The 19,309-nt window shown below is 52.7% G+C and overlaps 1 protein-coding gene across 1 annotated transcript in view; it reads right to left on the bottom strand.

The window, feature by feature from the left end:
- LOC144261880 (L-gulonolactone oxidase-like) overlaps positions 1 to 19,309 on the bottom strand; it is a 54,156-nt gene that overhangs the window by 10,648 nt on the left and 24,199 nt on the right. Inside the window, exons 9-10 of the mRNA XM_077811453.1 lie at positions 11,981 to 12,166; positions 3,686 to 3,793 (exon numbers count right to left, since the gene is read on the bottom strand). Of these exons, the coding sequence (XP_077667579.1) occupies positions 3,686 to 3,793; positions 11,981 to 12,166 (294 nt within the window). The remainder of the gene's footprint in view (positions 1 to 3,685; positions 3,794 to 11,980; positions 12,167 to 19,309) is intronic.

Below are 19,309 nucleotides of genomic sequence, written 5' to 3'. Positions count from 1 at the left end.
CGAGACTCATCAAGCCCTCGGATCGCTACCCCTTCCTGCTTCTCCATGTGGGCACCAATGATACTGCCAAGAATGACCTTGAGAGGATCACTGCGGACTACGTGGCTCTGGGAAGAAGGATAAAGGAGTTGGAGGTGCAAGTGGTGTTCTCGTCCATCCTTCCCGTGGAAGGAAAAGGCCTGGGTAGGGACCGTCGAATCGTGGAAGTCAACGAATGGCTACGCAGGTGGTGTCGGAGAGAAGGCTTTGGATTCTTTGACCATGGGATGGTGTTCCATGAAGGAGGAGTGCTGGGCAGAGACGGGCTCCATCTTACGAAGAGAGGGAAGAGCATCTTTGCCAGCAGGCTGGCTAACCTAGTGAGGAGGGCTTTAAACTAGGTTCACCGGGGGAAGGAGACCAAAGCCCTGAGGTAAGTGGGAAAGCGGGATACCGGGAGGAAGCACAGGCAGGAATGTCTGTGAGGGGAGGGCTCCTGCCTCATACTGGGAATGAGGGGCGATCAACAGGTTATCTCAAGTGCTTATATACGAATGCACAAAGCCTTGGAAACAAGCAGGGAGAACTGGACGTCCTGGTGATGTCAAGGAACTATGACGTGATTGGAATAACAGAGACTTGGTGGGATAACTCACATGACTGGAGTACTGTCATGAATGGATATAAACTGTTCAGGAAGGACAGGCAGGGCAGAAAAGGTGGGGGAGTAGCACTGTATGTAAGGGAGCAGTATGACTGCTCAGAGCTCCGGTACGAAACTGTAGAAAAACCTGAGTGTCTCTGGATTAAGTTTAGAAGTGTGTGCAACAAGAGTGATGTAGTGGTGGGAGTCTGCTATAGACCACCGGACCAGGGGGATGAGGTAGATGAGGCTTTCTTCCGGCAGCTCACGGAAGCTACTAGATCGCATGCCCTGATTCTCATGGGTGACTTTAATTTTCCTGATATCTGCTGGGAGAGCAATACTGCGGTGCATAGACAATCCAGGAAGTTTTTGGAAAGCGTAGGGGACAATTTCCTGGCGCAAGTGCTAGAGGAGCCAACTGGGGGGGCGCTTTTCTTGACCTGCTTCTCACAAACCGGGTAGAATTAGTGGGGGAAGCAAAAGTGGATGGGAATCTGGGAGGCAGTGACCATGAGTTGGTTGAGTTCAGGATCCTGACACAGGGAAGAAAGGTAAGCAGCAGGATACGGACCCTGGACTTCAGGAAAGCAGACTTCGACTCCCTCAGGGAACGGATGGCCAGAATCCCCTGGGGGACTAACATGAAGGGGAAAGGAGTCCAGGAGAGCTGGCTGTATTTCAAGGAATCCCTGTTGAGGTTACAGGGACAAACCATCCCGATGAGTCGAAAGAATAGTAAATATGGCAGGCGACCAGCTTGGCTTAATGGTGAAATCCTAGCGGATCTTAAACATAAAAAAGAAGCTTACAAGAAGTGGAAGGTTGGACATATGACCAGGGAAGAGTATAAAAATATTGCTCGGGCATGTAGGAATGATATCAGGAGGGCCAAATCGCACCTGGAGCTGCAGCTAGCAAGAGATGTCAAGAGTAACAAGAAGGGTTTCTTCAGGTATGTTGGCAACAAGAAGAAAGCCAAGGAAAGTGTGGGCCCCTTACTGAATGAGGGAGGCAACCTAGTGACAGAGGATGTGGAAAAAGCTAATGTACTCAATGCTTTTTTTGCCTCTGTTTTCACTAACAAGGTCAGCTCCCAGACTGCTGCGCTGGGCATCACAAAATGGGGAAGAGATGGCCAGCCCTCTGTGGAGATAGAGGTGGTTAGGGACTATTTAGAAAAGCTGGACGTGCACAAGTCTATGGGGCCGGACGCGTTGCATCCGAGAGTGCTGAAGGAATTGGCGGCTGTGATTGCAGAGCCATTGGCCATTATCTTTGAAAACTCGTGGCGAACGGGGGAAGTCCCGGATGACTGGAAAAAGGCTAATGTAGTGCCAATCTTTAAAAAAGGGAAGAAGGAGGATCCTGGGAACTACAGGCCAGTCAGCCTCACCTCAGTCCCCGGAAAAATCATGGAGCAGGTCCTCAAAGAATCAATCCTGATGCACTTGCATGAGAGGAAAGTGATCAGGAACAGCCAGCATGGATTCACCAAGGGAAGGTCATGCCTGACTAATCTAATCGCCTTTTATGATGAGATTACTGGTTCTGTGGATGAAGGGAAAGCAGTGGATGTATTGTTTCTTGACTTTAGCAAAGCTTTTGACACGGTCTCCCACAGTATTCTTGTCAGCAAGTTAAGGAAGTATGGGCTGGATGAATGCACTATAAGGTGGGTAGAAAGCTGGCTAGATTGTCGGGCTCAACGGGTAGTGATCAATGGCTCCATGTCTAGTTGGCAGCCGGTGTCAAGTGGAGTGCCCCAGGGGTCGGTCCTGGGGCCGGTTTTGTTCAATATCTTCATAAATGATCTGGAGGATGGTGTGGATTGCACTCTCAGCAAATTTGTGGATGATACTAAACTGGGAGGAGTGGTAGATATGCTGGAGGGGAGGGATAGGATACAGAAGGACCTAGACAAATTGGAGGATTGGGCCAAAAGAAATCTGATGAGGTTCAATAAGGATAAGTGCAGGGTCCTGCACTTAGGACGGAAGAATCCAATGCACCGCTACAGACTAGGGACCGAATGGCTAGGCAGCAGTTCTGCGGAAAAGGACCTAGGGGTGACAGTGGACGAGAAGCTGGATATGAGTCAGCAGTGTGCCCTTGTTGCCAAGAAGGCCAATGGCTTTTTGGGATGTATAAGTAGGGGCATAGCGAGCAGATCGAGGGACGTGATCGTTCCCCTCTATTCGACATTGGTGAGGCCTCATCTGGAGTACTGTGTCCAGTTTTGGGCCCCACACTACAAGAAGGATGTGGATAAATTGGAGAGAGTCCAGCGAAGGGCAACAAAAATGATTAGGGGTCTAGAACACATGACTTATGAGGAGAGGCTGAGGGAGCTGGGATTGTTTAGTCTGCAGAAGAGAAGAATGAGGGGGGATTTGATAGCTGCTTTCAACTACCTGAAAGGGGGTTCCAAAGAGGATGGCTCTAGACTGTTCTCAATGGTAGCAGATGACAGAACGAGGAGTAATGGTCTCAAGTTGCAGTGGGGGAGGTTTAGATTGGACATTAGGAAAAACTTTTTCACTAGGAGGGTGGTGAAGCACTGGAATGCGTTACCTAAGGAGGTGGTAGAATCTCCTTCCTTAGAGGTTTTTAAGGTCAGGCTTGACAAAGCCCTGGCTGGGATGATTTAACTGGGAATTGGTCCTGCTTCGAGCAGGGGGTTAGACTAGATGACCTTCTGGGGTCCCTTCCAACCCTGATATTCTATGATTCTATGATTCTATGATTCATCACCACCATTTCTTCAAGCATGTTGGGAGACTCCAACCCAAGCGTTGGCCAGGCAGGGCCCTCTTCAGTCTGTCAAAGGGGAGGAGATCCCAGGCCCGGGAGAGGAGACCAGCAGAAGGCCCTGAGCCTGGCTCTCCCTGAGGCATAACTGGTGCCCTCTAGCATGGTGGTTTCCTCAACGCGGGGTCTGGCATTGTATCTCAAACGGTGCCTGATCTGGTTTCTCATTGCTGCCAGTGCGTGTGTCCTTCCTCGCCCCACCCCGGGGCAGGGTGGAAGGCAGGCTCAGGGCTGCAGTGGGCTGGGCTGTACCTTGTTGGTATGATCCTGATAGATGATGCTGACGTTCTCACTGTGGGGGAACCACAGGAAGCGGAAATATTCCGATCGCCGCAGGTGGCTGTCGAGGTTGTCGAGCACCTGCGTGGGGCAGAGAAAGAATGCAGTGAATGGGCAGGAGGTGGTGATGGGATCCCTCCCCCCCCCCCCGAAGGACGTGGGTTTCATCCCCATTGCACAGATCTGGAAGCGGTGGGATTAGGGTCACACAGGGAGTTTGGCAGAGCGGGAGCTTGAGGCCAGGTCTTGGGCTCGGATGCTGAACTCCTTTCTCCGCCCAGGCCGGGTAACAATCGGAGCCCCCCAGTCCCTGAGGCCATTTGAAACGTTGCCCTGTCACGTCCAGCCCCTTCTCCACTGAAAACCCACAGCAATACCAGTCCTGCTGTCCCCAGAGGAACAGTGCGCCCCAGCTTGCCTGATTCAACTCAGGACCAGCTCCCCGAGAGCATCACAGCACTGAGATAGACTGATAGTGAAAAGAATCACGAGTTTATTATCAAAGGCTAAGAATTAAGGGGCAGTGAGTAAGGATCATGGGAACAGAAGGGTTACATGATCCTTTCCCCTCTCACATTCTGGAGCTCAGCTCTCAAGCACCAGGGAGTTCGGAGCGTGGCCTGGCAGGCATTCCCAGGAGCCCATCCACTGCATGGAGCCCATCCACTACTGTTTGCACGCTCTTTGAGGGCAGAGACTGTTTTGTGTCCCTGATCCTCTGGCGCAACCGCAACATTAGTAAGTGCACTGCCTGTAATTCACTCTCACTCTGGTTTTCACCTCTGTGTTATCTAATCAGACTCACAGCACGTCTAGACAAACTGCCCACACCCAAGCTGCAGTAGCACTTAGATTATAAACTCTTCAAGGCAGGGATCATTCCCTGGGAACGAGGGCACTGCGGAGGGTGGGTGATGTACGAGACCAGGAGCAGGCATGATTTAAACAACGCCACCTTTTTAACACAGCAGGTGCATGCTCCAGCCTCAGGCTGCAAACAAATGAGCCGGCAGAGGGCTCAGTGCTCAGAGCCAAATTGTTACGGGAGGAGACACCTGCAAGCTCCAAAGGCAGCAAATCAAGCAAGAGCGTCAGTTGTCACTGTCCTACCCAGCGTCGCCACTAGGCAATTCGCGATAACAGCATCCATTGAATTCAGATGCTCAGCTCCAAAAATCCCAGGTCTCTTCAACGCATGCTAAAGGAGAATCTCTGGTTGTTGGTTACAGTCTAGGATCTATGGCACACAGTTGAGCAGTTCAGATTGCATCCCGTAGAGGGCAGCGGCATATTAGCCCATATGTTACAGGCAGCAGACAGCCAAGAGCTGCTTCACTGGCCCTGGGGAACTGTTCACTGATGGTGGGTATCTTGTCCTGGCGCTCAGAGCTCAGCACTTGGGACAGATCAAGGGCCTGGCAGTGCGGGGAAGTCAGATGCGAGGGCGCTTTGTGATGGAGATAATAACTATATTAAATAGCAGCCCTACCCTGCCCACCAGACACAGGCCCTGGGGAGCTCAGAACCTCCAAGACGGTGCCTGTGAACAGAGTGAAGGCTAGTGTGGTCTGCAGCCGCCTGGCCACGGGGCTATAGGACCAGCCTATCCCTGTGCAGCCAGGATGAACCAGACCATTGTTACAAGGTTCTCTGTGCAAAGCAACTTCTAGTCCCCCTTCTGTGGGAGTTGTGTGTGGGTGCTGTCCAGGGTCCTCACGCTGTGTACACCGCGGGTTGGGTTAGTTTAGCTGCACTGCTCAGGGGGGTGGTTTTTTCACCCCCCTGACGGACATGGTTACAGTGACCTAATTTCCTCGTGTCGACCAGGCCTGAGTTCTCTGGTGTCCACTCAATAAGAGAATTGAGCCCATTGGTATCAACAGGTTATTCAGGTCACACACAAAGGGTGCGTCTACACTGCATAGCAAACTGGGCTTGGAGACTGTGTGTTTCCAATCCTGCACTTGAGCATCCAAACTACATAGTAAACTCGGGTTAACAGCTGCTGGACCCAGTCTTAGCCCTGTTAATGGGTCCCACCCTGCGCTACATGGACCTTCCAGCTCGGGTCTGCACTTGGGCTGCATCCACACTGCAAAGTGACGGGCTTGGAGCAGAAACTCAGCCAGACGGGCTCTGACCCAACCCCCAGCAGGCTGCTAGGGTCTGGGTCGTATCTGCTGACCAAAGTCAGCCTGATTTGTGTGTGGACGGAAGGGGGCTTGGACTCAAACCTAAGCCAGAGCCTGGGTTTAGTGTGCAGTGTAGACACACCAGGTTAAAGCCAGATCCTCAAGGGCATTTAGACACTTCGCTCCCATGGAAATCAACTGGAGTTAAATACATTTGAGGGTCCAGGCTCAAGTGACTCACCCAAGGTGACACAAAGAGTCTGTGGCAGAGCTGAGAACTGAAGCCAGGTATCCCAAGTCCCACTCCAGCGACTCACAAGGCCGTCCTGCCCCTCTCCAACGGCCCTAGACGCCTGCGTGAGGAGGGCGCTCCATACATAAGAGGCAGCATGCAGGGAAGCATGGCGGGGCTGGAGGGAAGCGGATGGATGGGTGATAGGCTGGGGTCACTGGCCGAGCGGGGGAAGAGGCGTGTACTGAGATTGTGAGCTCTCTGGGCCAGTCTGTTTGTACAGCGCCTAGCACTGCGGGGGCCTGCTCCACGACGGGGCCGCTCAGCGCTATTGAACGGCCAACCGGAGAGGCAGGAGGCTGGACCGGGGAACGAGCCGGGGACGCCAAGGCAGGGCAGGATTCTGAGGACAGTGCGACTGGCCATGACCACAGCAGCCCAGAGGCTGGGGGGAGCAGAGTGGCCTGAGGGGTGGGGGGGCAGGAAGCCATGGGAGGCGTGGTGGTGAGAGGGCCGAAGCCGATGGGAGAGGGCTGTGGGTGCAGCCAAGGGGGAGGAACGTGAGGGGACGGTTATTGATGGCCGGTTCAAAGAGAGTGGAGCTGGGAGGGGGACGGGGCTGTGGTGACAGCTGAAGAGGGGAGCAGGCTCAGCCGCCATGTTGCAGCGGGGGGAGACAGCTGGCTGCTATCAGGGGGCTGCTGGGCTAGAGAATCCCCCTCCCGCTCCAAATGTCGGCACCTCCAGCCCTGCCAATAACAGGAGACACATTTCCTCCACTCCCCTGCAAATCCAACCCCCACCCACCCACAAAATGCTCAGCAATCCGTGATCCCCAGTGGCCAGCGCCCTCAGATCCCATCTGACAGACAGCACGCCTCACCAGCGCCTCCCCGCTCACTGCTACCACTTCGGACAGGTCTCCCATCCAAGGACTGGCCAGGCCGAAAGCTACCTAGTGTCACACGGGTGGACAAGATAACTCGCTAGGTGCTGTGGGGGCCTTCACGCCTAGGGGCACATCCGCAGTGCAAATGGCCGTGGTCCCCTCGATACCAGAAGGGCTCTGCTGATTGACACCAGCTGGAGCTCCAGCCCCCTGTGTGTGTCACTGTTTGGCTCTGTGCTCTATCTCCGGGAGGGGCAGGGAGGCACCTGCCTGGCTGCTGAGCGGCCCCCTCCCCCTGGGAGCAGCTTGTCTTCGCAGAGTAGCGGAGCTGTGATGGAAGCCCCCTTTCGCTGCGCATTGCCAATGTACCCCACCCCGGGGGTGTCACCAATGGCCCAGAGTGTTATCAGGGTAGCCTGGGCTAAAGAGAAACCCGAGGCCAGAATGGGAAGCGGAGAAACCAGGCGGGTCCGACCGAAGCACGAATCATCTCCGGGCAGCCCCTGCACTCCTCTCAAAACAGGCGTTATTGGTAATGGCCTCGATCATTTTGCTTAAATATTTAAAGCATCTGCTCTCTTGCTCTTCCCTTCCACCTCACTGGGTCAACCAATGGGAAAGTCGGGGCGCTGGAAATGCAGGAACTACAGGGCATGGGCAAAAATCCCACAGGGTCGATATGGGAATTAATATTAATATGGTGATTTCCATCTTTACACGCTCACTGATTAATCCTGAGAGACTGGTGTTATCCCCAATCTCACAGACAGAGAAACTGAGGCAATGGGAAGTTATGTGACCTCAGCAAGATGAGGGAGGGCATTTCTATCAAGACAGGGAGTTAGCCTGGGACTTGGGAGACCTGGATCCAATTCCTTGCTTTGCCACAGACTTTCGGAGACTGCAGGCATGTCACTTAGGCCCAGATCTTCCAAGGCAGTTAAATACCGCTGGGTAGCCCTGCCCTACCTCACAGGGAGGCCGTGAGCTGTTCAGATAAGAAAATCTCCTTCTTGCATAGATATTGATGCGGGCCATATCCCAGCTGTTTGGGAATGGAGTGGGGGAGTGGGGGTGGGGGTGGGGAAAGCAAATGCAGTTTTAGGTGGCATTAGCAAGCACAGCATGCAAGTCACGGGAGGTGGCAGTCCCGTTCTACTCGGCGCTGGGTAGGCCTCAGCTGGAGGAGAACTGCATCCAGTTTGGGTCACCACTGTGTGGAAAGGGTGTAGAGACACTGGAAAGGATCGGGAGGCGAGCGACAAAGCTGAGCAGAGGGGTGGAATGCAGCCGGAGGGGAAAGGCTGAAGGAACTAGGTACATTCAGTTTGGAAAAGGGGGAGATTAAGAGGCAACCTCAGCATTTTACAGAAACGTTTTTCCCCTTTATCAACCAAACTTGAAATCTCAAAAAAATAAAATTAAAATAAAATAAAATAAAATAAAATAAAATAAAAATAAAAATAAAAAATATCAACTTAGTTCGCTAGGATCCATTTTCCATAAAGCCATGTTGAATGGCATTAATTACATTATCCTCCTTTAATTCTTTATTAATTGAGTCCCGTAACAGCTACTCCATTATCTTGCCCAGGATCGATGTTATAATGACAGCCTATAGTTACCCAGATCATCCTGTTCACCTTTCTTAAATATTGGCAGATCTTTAGCTTTCTTCCAGTCTTCTGGAACTGTCTCAGCGTTCCTGGACTTATTGAAATCAACATTCACTGTCCAGAGAGCTCCTCGGCCGGCTCTTTTACAACTCTTGCAAGTTATCTAGACCTGCTGATTTAACAATCTCTAACTTCAGTAGCTGCTATATAACATCCTCCAAAGACATGAGTGGAATGGAAAGAGAATCACCATATGCTATGACTAAGGCTGTGTGTTTGTCATAGAGGTCACAGATTCCGCCAGCACCTGCAGCTCTCCCAATATTTAGTCAGGGGTATAGTACAAGTCATGGACAGGTCACAGGCTGTGAATTTCTGTTTACTGCCCGTGACCTGTCCATGACTTTTACTAAAAATACCCATGACTAAAACGTAGCCTTAGCTATGACTACATCATCATTTTTCCCCAGATACAGAACAGAAATATTTACTGAACACTTCTGCCTTTTCTGTATTACTATTGATAATTATCCCATTTCCATCTATTAATAGTCTGATACCACTGTCAGGATTCCTTTTGTTCCTAATATATTCAAAACCTCCTTTGTATTGTCCTTAACCATCAATTTCTCATGGTGTCCCTTTGCTTCCCTGATCAATTTTCAACAATTCTTAGCTTCTGATTTCCATTCATTACCATCAGCTTCACCTTTCTTCCATTTGTTTCATATATCATTTTTTATCACTGCTTTCACCTCTCCCCCAAACCAGGTTGATTTTTAACCAATATGGCCTCCTTCCTCAACTGTGGCTTTTGGGGGATCTAGCAAAGTTTTCTTAAACAATTCCCAATGATCATTGCCATTTTTCTGATTAAATTCATGCCTGAGATTGGCGCTGCACCTCCTTTGCCTGGGGTCCGGCACGTGAGCGCTCCAGTCAGCCCCGTGGGCCCTCCGGGAGAAGCGGCGTATGTGGTACCCTGGATTCGGAGAGTGAGATTGTGCTGCAGGGTCTGCACGGCAAAGGCACTGTCTTGGTGCCGCCCACCCGAGTGCACAGAGATATAAGCACCGGACTAACTACGCACATCTGCCTGGCAACTCTAATGAGCAGCTTCCACTGACCCTGAGCCACCCGCGTGGCAGCTGGAAGCAGACTCTGCAGAGCAGGGTTACCCGTGACAGGCCATGAGACCCACTGCCTCTCGCCCATGTTGTGACAGTGGAACTCACCCGCTAACATGGCCCGTCTTCGGGAGAGACCCTGATGGTTTAAGCCCTATGGACCGGTTCCTTGGGCTGAGTGGAGAGAACCCTATAGCATTGCATCGAGCAAAAGCAGCAGGAAAACAATCCCATAACCGCCCCGCCCTGCCCCATATAATGATCATTGTCTCTCCCAAACACGCCTTCCTTGCAATTCTGCCCCAGTTGGGCCCTGCAGATTTCAGAACAAATTGGGGGCTGGACCCTGTGCAGGGCAGGTGCCGAGTGCCAGGTGCACACGCCCAAGGCAGAAAGCAGGAGAACCGGATCCTGACTTGACTAGAAAGCTGCTGCACAACCCCAGGTCACTCCTGCCTGGGACTGCTCATTAGCACCACGAGGAACATGCTTAAACCCCCGTCACGTCAGACACTCCCATTCGCCCGCTGTGCCTGCTCATTTATTACCCCGCCCCCCTGTGAGTAAGGCGGAGGGCCAGACAGGAGGGCTGCACCTAGCGCTTAACCGTGTTTGCACGCACCGCCTGAACTTGTGATGGAAAAAGATCAGCTTCAGAAGGGACACAGCCAGGCCCACTTTTAATAATACTTGGCTCTTACCTAGCGCTGTTCATTGGCAGATCTCCTTGAAAAGGAGCCTTGCAAAGGAGGGCAGCGTCATTCTACCCATTTTACAGATGGGAAAACTGAGGCACAGGGAGGGGAAATGGCTCGCCTGAAGCCACCCAGCAAGCCAGTGGCAGAGAGTTGGGAATAGAGCCCAGGTCTCCTGAGGGCCTGTTTTGTGCCCCACCCACTAAGCTATTTCCAGCACCTAGGATGTTTCCATGACATCTTTAAAAGAATGAATTCCATGAGAATGCTTCAAACATCTGAGCCTTGCCCTGCAGCCTTGAAGGCTGCTGCATTTGGCTAGTCCATGGACACCAAAACGTGAAACTGACCAGAAACAAAGAATGAAACTGACTCAATTCACTCTCACTCTCCAGGTTGGGATAAATGCAAAAAGCAAACAAACACCATCAGCGGGAAACAGATTTTTTAAATATTTTCAGTTGTGAAAACTAGCTGGCATTGTTGGTAAGGCAGTGAACCCATTATAAATGTTTGGGGACAGATTTACCACCCGGCTCTGACAGCACAAAGCAGCTGCAGACCCAGTGTGGCTGGCTGGTTGAGCTGGATTTACGGTGCATCCTTCAGCTAAAAAGGAACCAAACAAATCAAGAAAGCAAACGTTGCTTGTCCTGCCACAGCCTGTGACTCAACTGAAAATAACCAGCTTCCTCCCAGGCTGCATTGCAGGTCCCCTCTCCTCAGAGTCCCTAATAGAGAGCCCAGCTGCCCTTGTCTCCAGGATTAAAGCAAATTAAGGCCCTTGGTTCCCCTTTCTCCACGGGACACAAACAGTCTGAAAGCCCCTTTCCTGAGTGTTAAAGTAAAATTAACTCACAGGCTCCCCTCTCCATGCAGCCTGTACTCCCACCGTGATTACCCTCTGCCCTCATTACTCTCAGCAAACAGTTGCCCCTGCCTTTGCTTCCTCCTCTGATAGGCCCCACCTGCCTCTCTGGGAGGCTGACAGACTCACTCCAGCTGACTGCACCCCGCCCATGAGCCTTTGCCTACCAATCCAGAGTCCTAGAGCCCTGGACTTCCTGCCCCAGCCTCCTCCTGGGCTATCTCAGCACCCGAGAGGGGTAGCAGGGCCCGTCACAGGCTACTGTGCAAAGCAGCCAGAGCAAATGGGTGGGTCCAGCCCATCACTTTAATGTTGTCAATGTCCCTCTTAAGAAATAAACACATTCATCCCTGTGATACTAAGGCAGCCAACTTGCCTCAGTCCCCCCTCTCCTGCAAACCCTGGCTGCTGCAGACCCGGCTGACTTTGCCTTACCCCCAGGCACCTGCCTGAGAAATTAAAACTCCATTTCCAAAGAAACGAGACTCCCCATCAGTCACTGAATCGTCGGCGTGAAAGTCTCCCATAAATGCATGTGGGGGGTGTAGTGCAAGTGTGGGATATTCCTTAACTGACTGCAGTCGCTCCCCATCAGCCTGGGCCAGAACAGCTTGTCTTGCCATGCACGGCATTTCACCTGCCGCGGAGGCCACTTACGAGAGGGGCCTATCGTTTTGTCCTCCCGCTTCTACTGTGGACATTACAGTACCTCCTGGAGGGTGGAGGGGAAGGTGGTCTCCTGCAGGTAGAACTCCGGGACGCACTGGAAGGTGATGGTCAGGACCACGCCCAGGCAGCCGAGATGCAGCCGGGCGGCCTGGAAGATTTCAGCGTTGACGGACTCAGAGCACTCCAGGATTTCCCCCGAAGCCGTCAGCAGTGTCAGAGCCACCACCTGTCGGGGGGAGACAATGATGTGTCATTCCCAGCCACAGAGGCTGAGCAAGGCTCGCCCCGTGGGGACTAGCTGGCAGGGCTATGGAGCCACCCCCGGTCTTCGCTATAGCCGTCACGCTTACCCTACCCTCGGCAGCCGTCAGGCAGCTGGCGTGCTGCTCAAGCATCTCTTTGAGTTCCCTTATACTCCCCCCTCTGTCTACACCCATCGGCTGTCTCTTGTCTCATATTGCGATTGGAAGCTCTCTGGGGCAGGGATATTCCCTTTGATCGGTGCTTGCAAAGTGCCTGGCGCCGATGGAGAGGGGAGGAGGTTCATGACTGAGGCTTCTGGGTCCAAATCCTCAAATCCCATCACTGCAGTCAGTGGGAGTTGGAAGCCGTTTGAGGACCTGTGTCCGAGGCACGGCTGCAGTATGACTAGTTAGAGTACTCGCTGCCTCTCTGGCGGTAATTACACACATAGGGATCACTCCAGCCAGGGGGAGGATGGATAGCCCAGAGTGCTAATGTAGGACTTGGGATACCGGGGTTTGATTCCCCTGCTCCGCCACAGACTCCCTGCATGACCTTGGGCAAATCACTTAAACCTGGATCCTTAAAGGTGCTTAGGTGCCTGACTCGCATCAGGATCAATGGGAGTCAGGGGCGTAGCCTATAAAATGCCTTAGGCTCAGAAAAAAGTAGTAATGAGGCTTTGGCCTAATATAACAAGGTCCCAGGTGTCTAATGACCTTTCAAAAGCTGGGCCTTGGCCTTTCTGTGCCTCTGTTTCCCCATCTGTTCCATGGGGACCGTAGCACTGCCCTGCCTTGCGGGGGCCTTGTGAGATTGGACAGCTGCTGGGTCTGGCAATGCAGCCAGGGAACTCCCTAGCACACGTGGCCCATTGACGGGCAGGCCCTGGTGGCGTGGAAGGCTCTATACTAACTCCTGTTAACACTGCCCGACGCTTTAGGACAGGAAGTGAAGCGGGTTGTTGTATCCAGCTGAGCCTGCAGGGGGATTTTAACTGCATCATTTGGAATCTGACTAGGGCAGAGGTGGGCAAACTATAGCCCGCGGGCCACATTCGGCCTGCGGGACCATCCTGCCCGGCCCCTGAGCTCCCAGCCGGGGAGGCTCGCCCCCGGCCCCGGCTCTGCTGTCCCCCCTCCCCCACAGCCTCAGCTCGCCGTGCTGCCAGCGTGGGAGGGGGCTGCGCTGCGGGGGCAGGGGAGAGCAAGGAGGGAGGCTCCCCGGTGGAGGCAGCCACAGGGGAGCAGGCGGGCAGTGCGGGTGGCGGGAGCACAGCGAACGCGGGCGGAGGATTCAGGAGGACCAGGCAGCCGCGCAGCCGGCCGGAGAGAAGCAGTGCTTTGAAGGGGAAACCGCTGCTTCTCTCCGGCTGCATGGCTGCCCCTGCTCCTCCCGAGTCCTCTGCCCGTGTTCACAGGGCCGCATTCTGAAAGGGGCTTTAGAGGGGGGGGTGGATAGGGGGTGGGGTCCTGAGGGGCCGGTCAGGGGACGGGGGTGTGGATTGGGGTCCGGGCAGTCCGGGAGCAGGGGGGGTTGGATGGGAGTGGGGTCCCGGGGGGAGGCCGGTTAGTAGCGGGGGGTCCCAGGAGGGGGCGGTCAGGGGACAAGGAGTAGGTGGGGTTGGATGGGTCGAGGATTCTGAGGGGGGGAGTCAGGGTGGCAGGAAGTGGGAGGGGGCGGATACGGTTAGGGTTTGGGGTGGCACAGCCTTCCCTACCCAGCCCTCCAGACAGTTTTGGAACCCCGATCAGGCCAAAAAGTTTGCCCACCCCTGGACTAGGGCCTCACCATCCTGTGAGGAAAAGCCCTGAGATCCTCCATGACCACAGACAGTCAGGACCTTGGGTTTTATAACCCCTCCATGAGACGGCACCTCCAACAGCCCCCTGCCCCCTGCCACCGCATTGCTGGAATGTACTAGCTCAGAGAGAGCAATGCCATTTGGAACATCAGCACCTCGGTTTTCCCTCCTCCAGGCACCAGCCCTGTTTAGCTTGTGGGAAATGACACGATCCCTGGCCCGATGACATAAAACTAATAATCCCTAGCTCTTCCAGCAGGAGATCTCAAAGCACTTGACAAAGGGAGAGTCAGCATCGTTATCCCCAGTTTTTTACTGGTTGGGAAACTGAGGCACGGGTAGGGGACATGCCTTGCCCAAGGCCACCCAGCAGGCCAGAGGCAGAACTGGGATTTGAACCCTGGTCTCTCAGTCCAGCGCTCTACCCACTAGGCAATACTGCCTCCACTCCTGGTGTCGGGAGCAGAAAGGATATGCCATGCTCTTTGCATGCTTCATTCCACAGGAGGCCCTAGACCCAGCAGTGCCAGCTGCTGCTGAGGACAGGGGCGCTGGGAGGGGAATTCACCTTCCAGCAAAGGGCCAGCAGGAGGCTGTGGCCCAGTGAAGTGCTGTCTAGGCCTTGTGGGTGAATTTCCCCCTGACAGAATATGAAAGGGACCTTTCTCCCGCAGATGGCGCTGCCAAGTTGATTTTGGACTTGCATTTCCAAATTAAAAACATAAGCACCATGTCCGTCCTCTTTCCTTCTGCTGTTTATGTCCACGCTCTGTCACCTGCCTGCTTGCAGGAAAACGACGTCTGATTTCCGAGCCTGCTGATGCAAAGTATCACCGTGTGGCAATATGAGCAAAACCCTTGTGACTGGCTCTGGATGGGGGATTTTTGGTGGGGTATTTGTGGTGTTCAAAAGAAGAGTGGAGGGTACAAAACAGGTGCACAAGGGGGAGATTTACTCGCCACAACAGGGTATTGCTGTGGGCTCAGAGAGGTTTGTACTGTAATACTGATCTAAAGCAAAATCCCTGAAAGGGATCGGCTGATCATCTAGAAAGCTACTGAACCCAAGTTCTGTTGCTCTAGGATCTCTGTCCACGTGCCCAGAATATAATTGCTGCTCAAGTTGCAGCTCTTACACAGACAGACTGCAGGTGGATTAGAGCTCACTGGAGCTCACAATGGAGGGAGGTGACCAGTGAGGTCACCCAAGGATCTGTACTGGGACTTGAGCTGTTCAATGTATTCACTAATGATCTGGAAAAGGGGGTGAACAGTTATGTGGCACAGTTTGCAGGTGATACAACAGCTATTCAAGAGAATTCAGTCCAAAGCAGACTGTGAAGAGTTACAAAGGGATCTCACAAAACTTGGTGACTGGGCAACAAAATGGCAGATGAAATTCAACATTGATAAGTGCAAAGTAATGCACATTGGAAAAGATAATCCCAATTATACATATAAAATGATGGAGTCCAAATTAGCTGTTACCACTCAAGAAAGAGATCTTGGAGTCACCATGGATAATTCTGTGAAAACTTCCACTCATTGGGCCGCAGCAGTCACAAAGGCTATCAGTATGTTAGTAATCATTAGAAAAGGGATAGAAAATACCATAGTGCCACTATATAAATCCATAGTGTGCCCACACCCTGAATACTGTGTCCAGTTCTGGTCGCCACGTTTCAAAAAGGATACCGTGGAATGGAAAAAGGTTCAGAGAAGGGCAACAAAGATGATCAAGGGTATGAAACGGCTTCCAGATGAGGAGAGACTAAAAAGATTAGGATTGTTGATCCTAGAAAAGAGACGACTAAGGGAGGATATGATCGAGGCCTATAAAATCAAGAACAGTGTGGAAAACATGAATAAATATTATTTACCGTTCCCACAATAAAAATATCAGGGTTTCACTGATGAAATTAACCGGCAGCAGGTTTAATACAAGCCAGGGGAAGCACTTTTGCACACAACGCACAAATAGCCTGTGGAGCTCATTGCCATGGGATGTTGTGATGACCCAAAGTATAACGGGGTTCAAAAAAGATCTGGATAAGTTCCTGGAGGATAGGTCCATCAATGGCTATTAGCCAAGATAGTCAGGGATGCAACACTAGGCTCAAGATGTCCCTCAACCTCTGATTACCAGGAGCTGGGAGCAGAAGACAGGGTGGATAACTCCATAATTGTGTTAAGAACATAAGAACGGCCATATTGAGTCAGACCAATGGTCCATCTAGCCCAGTGTCCTGTCTTCCGACAGTGGCCAGTGCCAGGTGCTTCAGAGGGAATGAACAGAATAGGGCAGTTTACCAAGTCCATCCCCTGTCGTCCACACCCAGCTTCTGGCAGTTAGAGGTTTAGGGTCACCATGTTCTGTACACTCCCCAAGGAGCTCTGGTACAGGCCACTGTCGGAGACAGGACACTGGGCAAGATGAACCATGCTCTGACCCAGTCTGGCAACTCTTATGTTCTTAGTGGCTTGGCCTTGGGACACAGAGCCTTTCCTTATGCATAATGAATCACTTTGAGCCACTCTGTATCTAACTCTGCAGCTGTGATCGAGCCCTGGAAGCACTGTTTTGTAAGGAGCTCAGAGATAGTATAATATAGGTGGTCGAGTAGCATGCCCAGTAATTCAGGTTGCTCAACACTTCCCATTATAAGACCCTGTTTTCAGTAGCTGTGCCAAACTTCATCCCATTGACATGCTGCTGCAGGGTGAACTTTTTTGGAAAATTTCAGTCAAAACAATTCAGCCATTTCCAAGAATGAGATGAGGGAAAAATAACTTGTTTTGCCCGTGTTAAAACATTCTAGTGATCTTTTCTTTGAAAAGCTCCAGCACCCCCATGCTTAGGAGCGGGAACTTGAAATTTGGCAGTCAGATACCTATGGCAGTGAGGGCCATATAAGCACTGAAATAAATATCTCCCAGGGGTTCAAATTCCTGATACCTTGGGCACGGGTGAACCTCAGCCATCCCTACTCCCGACAGGAGGGAGGCTGGTCCTGTGGTTGCAGAAATTCACCGGGAAGACTTGCCTTGCCACTTACTGCACTGTAACAGGCTGATTTATTGTTGCTTATTATAATTTGCTTTTCAGGTACTTTATGGAATTTTTGACAGCTGCTTGTGAATTTTTGGTGATGTCTGTTCTCGAGAGACAGAAGCTGCTTGGCTGTATATCGATCCCCAGCCACCCTGCACCCCATTCAGTCCGCTCCTCTATCACTTCACTTATTTGTCATTTCTTAATGCCCTGATTTTGTATGCATTTGTCAGACACGATGAAAGTGGGTAAGTCTGCTCTGGATCTAACTCTGCAGCTAGGATCTAACGATGGAAGCATTGCTAATTCTGTACCGAGCTCTGAGATATTAATGATGTAGCAGTCAGGGGACCTGAGCCTGTGTGCCTCCCAAGCAGAGGGGCTCTTGCTGCTTTCAGTGGAAGTCCCATAGAGGGTTTGCAGGATTGGGTCCTGGATCTTTGACCCTGCCCAGCAGTGCCTGACCCTTAGCATAGCATTTCCTAGGGATCTCATGTGGGTCGCTCAGCACAGAGCAGCAGGGATAGTGTAATATAGTCAGCAGTCCCTTCCATGGCTGCCGAGTCCAGGCCAGGACTGAAGGAGACCCTGTTTAGTGACGCCAGGCAACACAAGGTGCGGAAGCTAAAGGGCCAGAGAGAACCACAGGGTCCGTCTGTGTCCAGCAGCAGCATGTCCCAATAGACCATTCCCTTTATATTCAGTAAAACCGAGTCCTGTTTCTCCTCTACCAAGAGAGGGGGCACTCTGGGGAGCCGGGGGAAGGAAGAGAGAGAGAGGAACAGTAAAAGAGGTGAAAAGAAACAGCCGTTTTCACTCCTTTGACTCCTCCTGGCTCCAGCAGCATAAGTTCATTCCTCCAGCTGCTCTAGACGTCAGTGATGGAAAAGATCTGCTAGGGCCTGGAGTTCATTCCCTGCTAAAGGAGGACGGTTCCCTATGGCTGACTGGCCTGGGCTTTGTCCAGTTCAGCTAGGATAAGCCGCAGGCAGCTGGCAAGCCCTGTTGCGCTAGATGGCACCGTAAGGGGTATGGTCTGTTCTGTGCCTTCTGCGCCCGTAAGAGAGAGAAGATCGGAGACGGCGCCTTTGCCTGGCGCATTACATGAATTGGATCCTCACGGCTGATGTCAGGCCATAGAGGCTCTGTGAATGTGCTGTGTGTGACGGGTGATGCAGGATGGGACGGGTCAAGCTAGTGGTCTAGGAGCAGCAGGCTGTGCTGGCCGGAAGCAGATCAGAATTAAAGCCCTAGGTCCCTTGTGATAGGCCAGGACATGGTATCCAGGGGACCATGTGCTCAGTCCCGGGTCTGCATATCAAGCTGTTCTCAGCATTCCAGGGAGAGCCATGCTCAGAGAGCCGGTCACTACAACACAGGGCCCAAGACAGGTGGGCAGAGCATGAGGGGAATCCTGTCCAGACTAGCCTGGCATTGAGACCCAGATCCTGCCAGATGGTCATGCTGGCGAGAGGCACGCGATGCGCCCATCATACGCTCTGGTGGCACTTCCAGCAGAAAGCAATTCCTGCTCTCAGAGTGCTCAGCGCAGCCCCATGGGGGCCAGGGACCAACCGGGGTGAGGAGGGGCAGCATGGTCTAGTGGTCGGAGCGCAGGAGCGGGAGCCAGCCTTCCAGCACTTGTTGTGTGGCCTGGGGCACCTCACTTCGCCTGCCTGGGTCTGATTTCCCCACCTGTAGATTAGGGTTAATGATGTCGACTCTCCTCTCTCCGGGGGTGTGAGGAGGAGCCAGGAACTGGGAGACGAAGGGCATGAAAGGACCAAGCGTTTGTTACTAACCCCTCCCACTTCTCCCTGTTCAGGGACTGAAAGCAACAGCAGGGCTGGGGGGCAGGACGGGGTTGGGGTTGGGGGTGTGTGCAATATTCCAGCCCTGGGGAGGAAGGCATCAGCTCACTTGACACCGGGGAAAACCCGCCATCTGCCGGGGGCCGTGAGCAGAGACCCCCTTTGCGGGCAGTGCAGCCTCAGGGAGTTTCCTCCCTCGGAGGCTGGGGGCTGGGCAGATGAACTGGACCCTGAGCTGTGAATTCTGAGATGGTTTGTAGTGGGGGATAAACAGCATCCTGTGTCTGACTTGAAAGGGGCCAGGCAAACTCTTCCCGGCCTAGTTACGGGTTCAAGGCCCTGCCCTGCCTGATTCAGCTCCAGCACTTGACTCGGGGTCTGTCACAGGCCAGGTGAGCGCGTCCTACCCCCCGGGGGTCTCCCTCTCTCCCCAAAGAGCTCGTTTTCAACCAAACCTAT

Source organism: Eretmochelys imbricata, chromosome 3, assembly GCF_965152235.1.
Source record: "Eretmochelys imbricata isolate rEreImb1 chromosome 3, rEreImb1.hap1, whole genome shotgun sequence".
Classification (NCBI taxonomy): Eukaryota; Metazoa; Chordata; order Testudines; family Cheloniidae; genus Eretmochelys; species Eretmochelys imbricata.
This window is presented reverse-complemented; position numbering and strand designations above follow the sequence as displayed.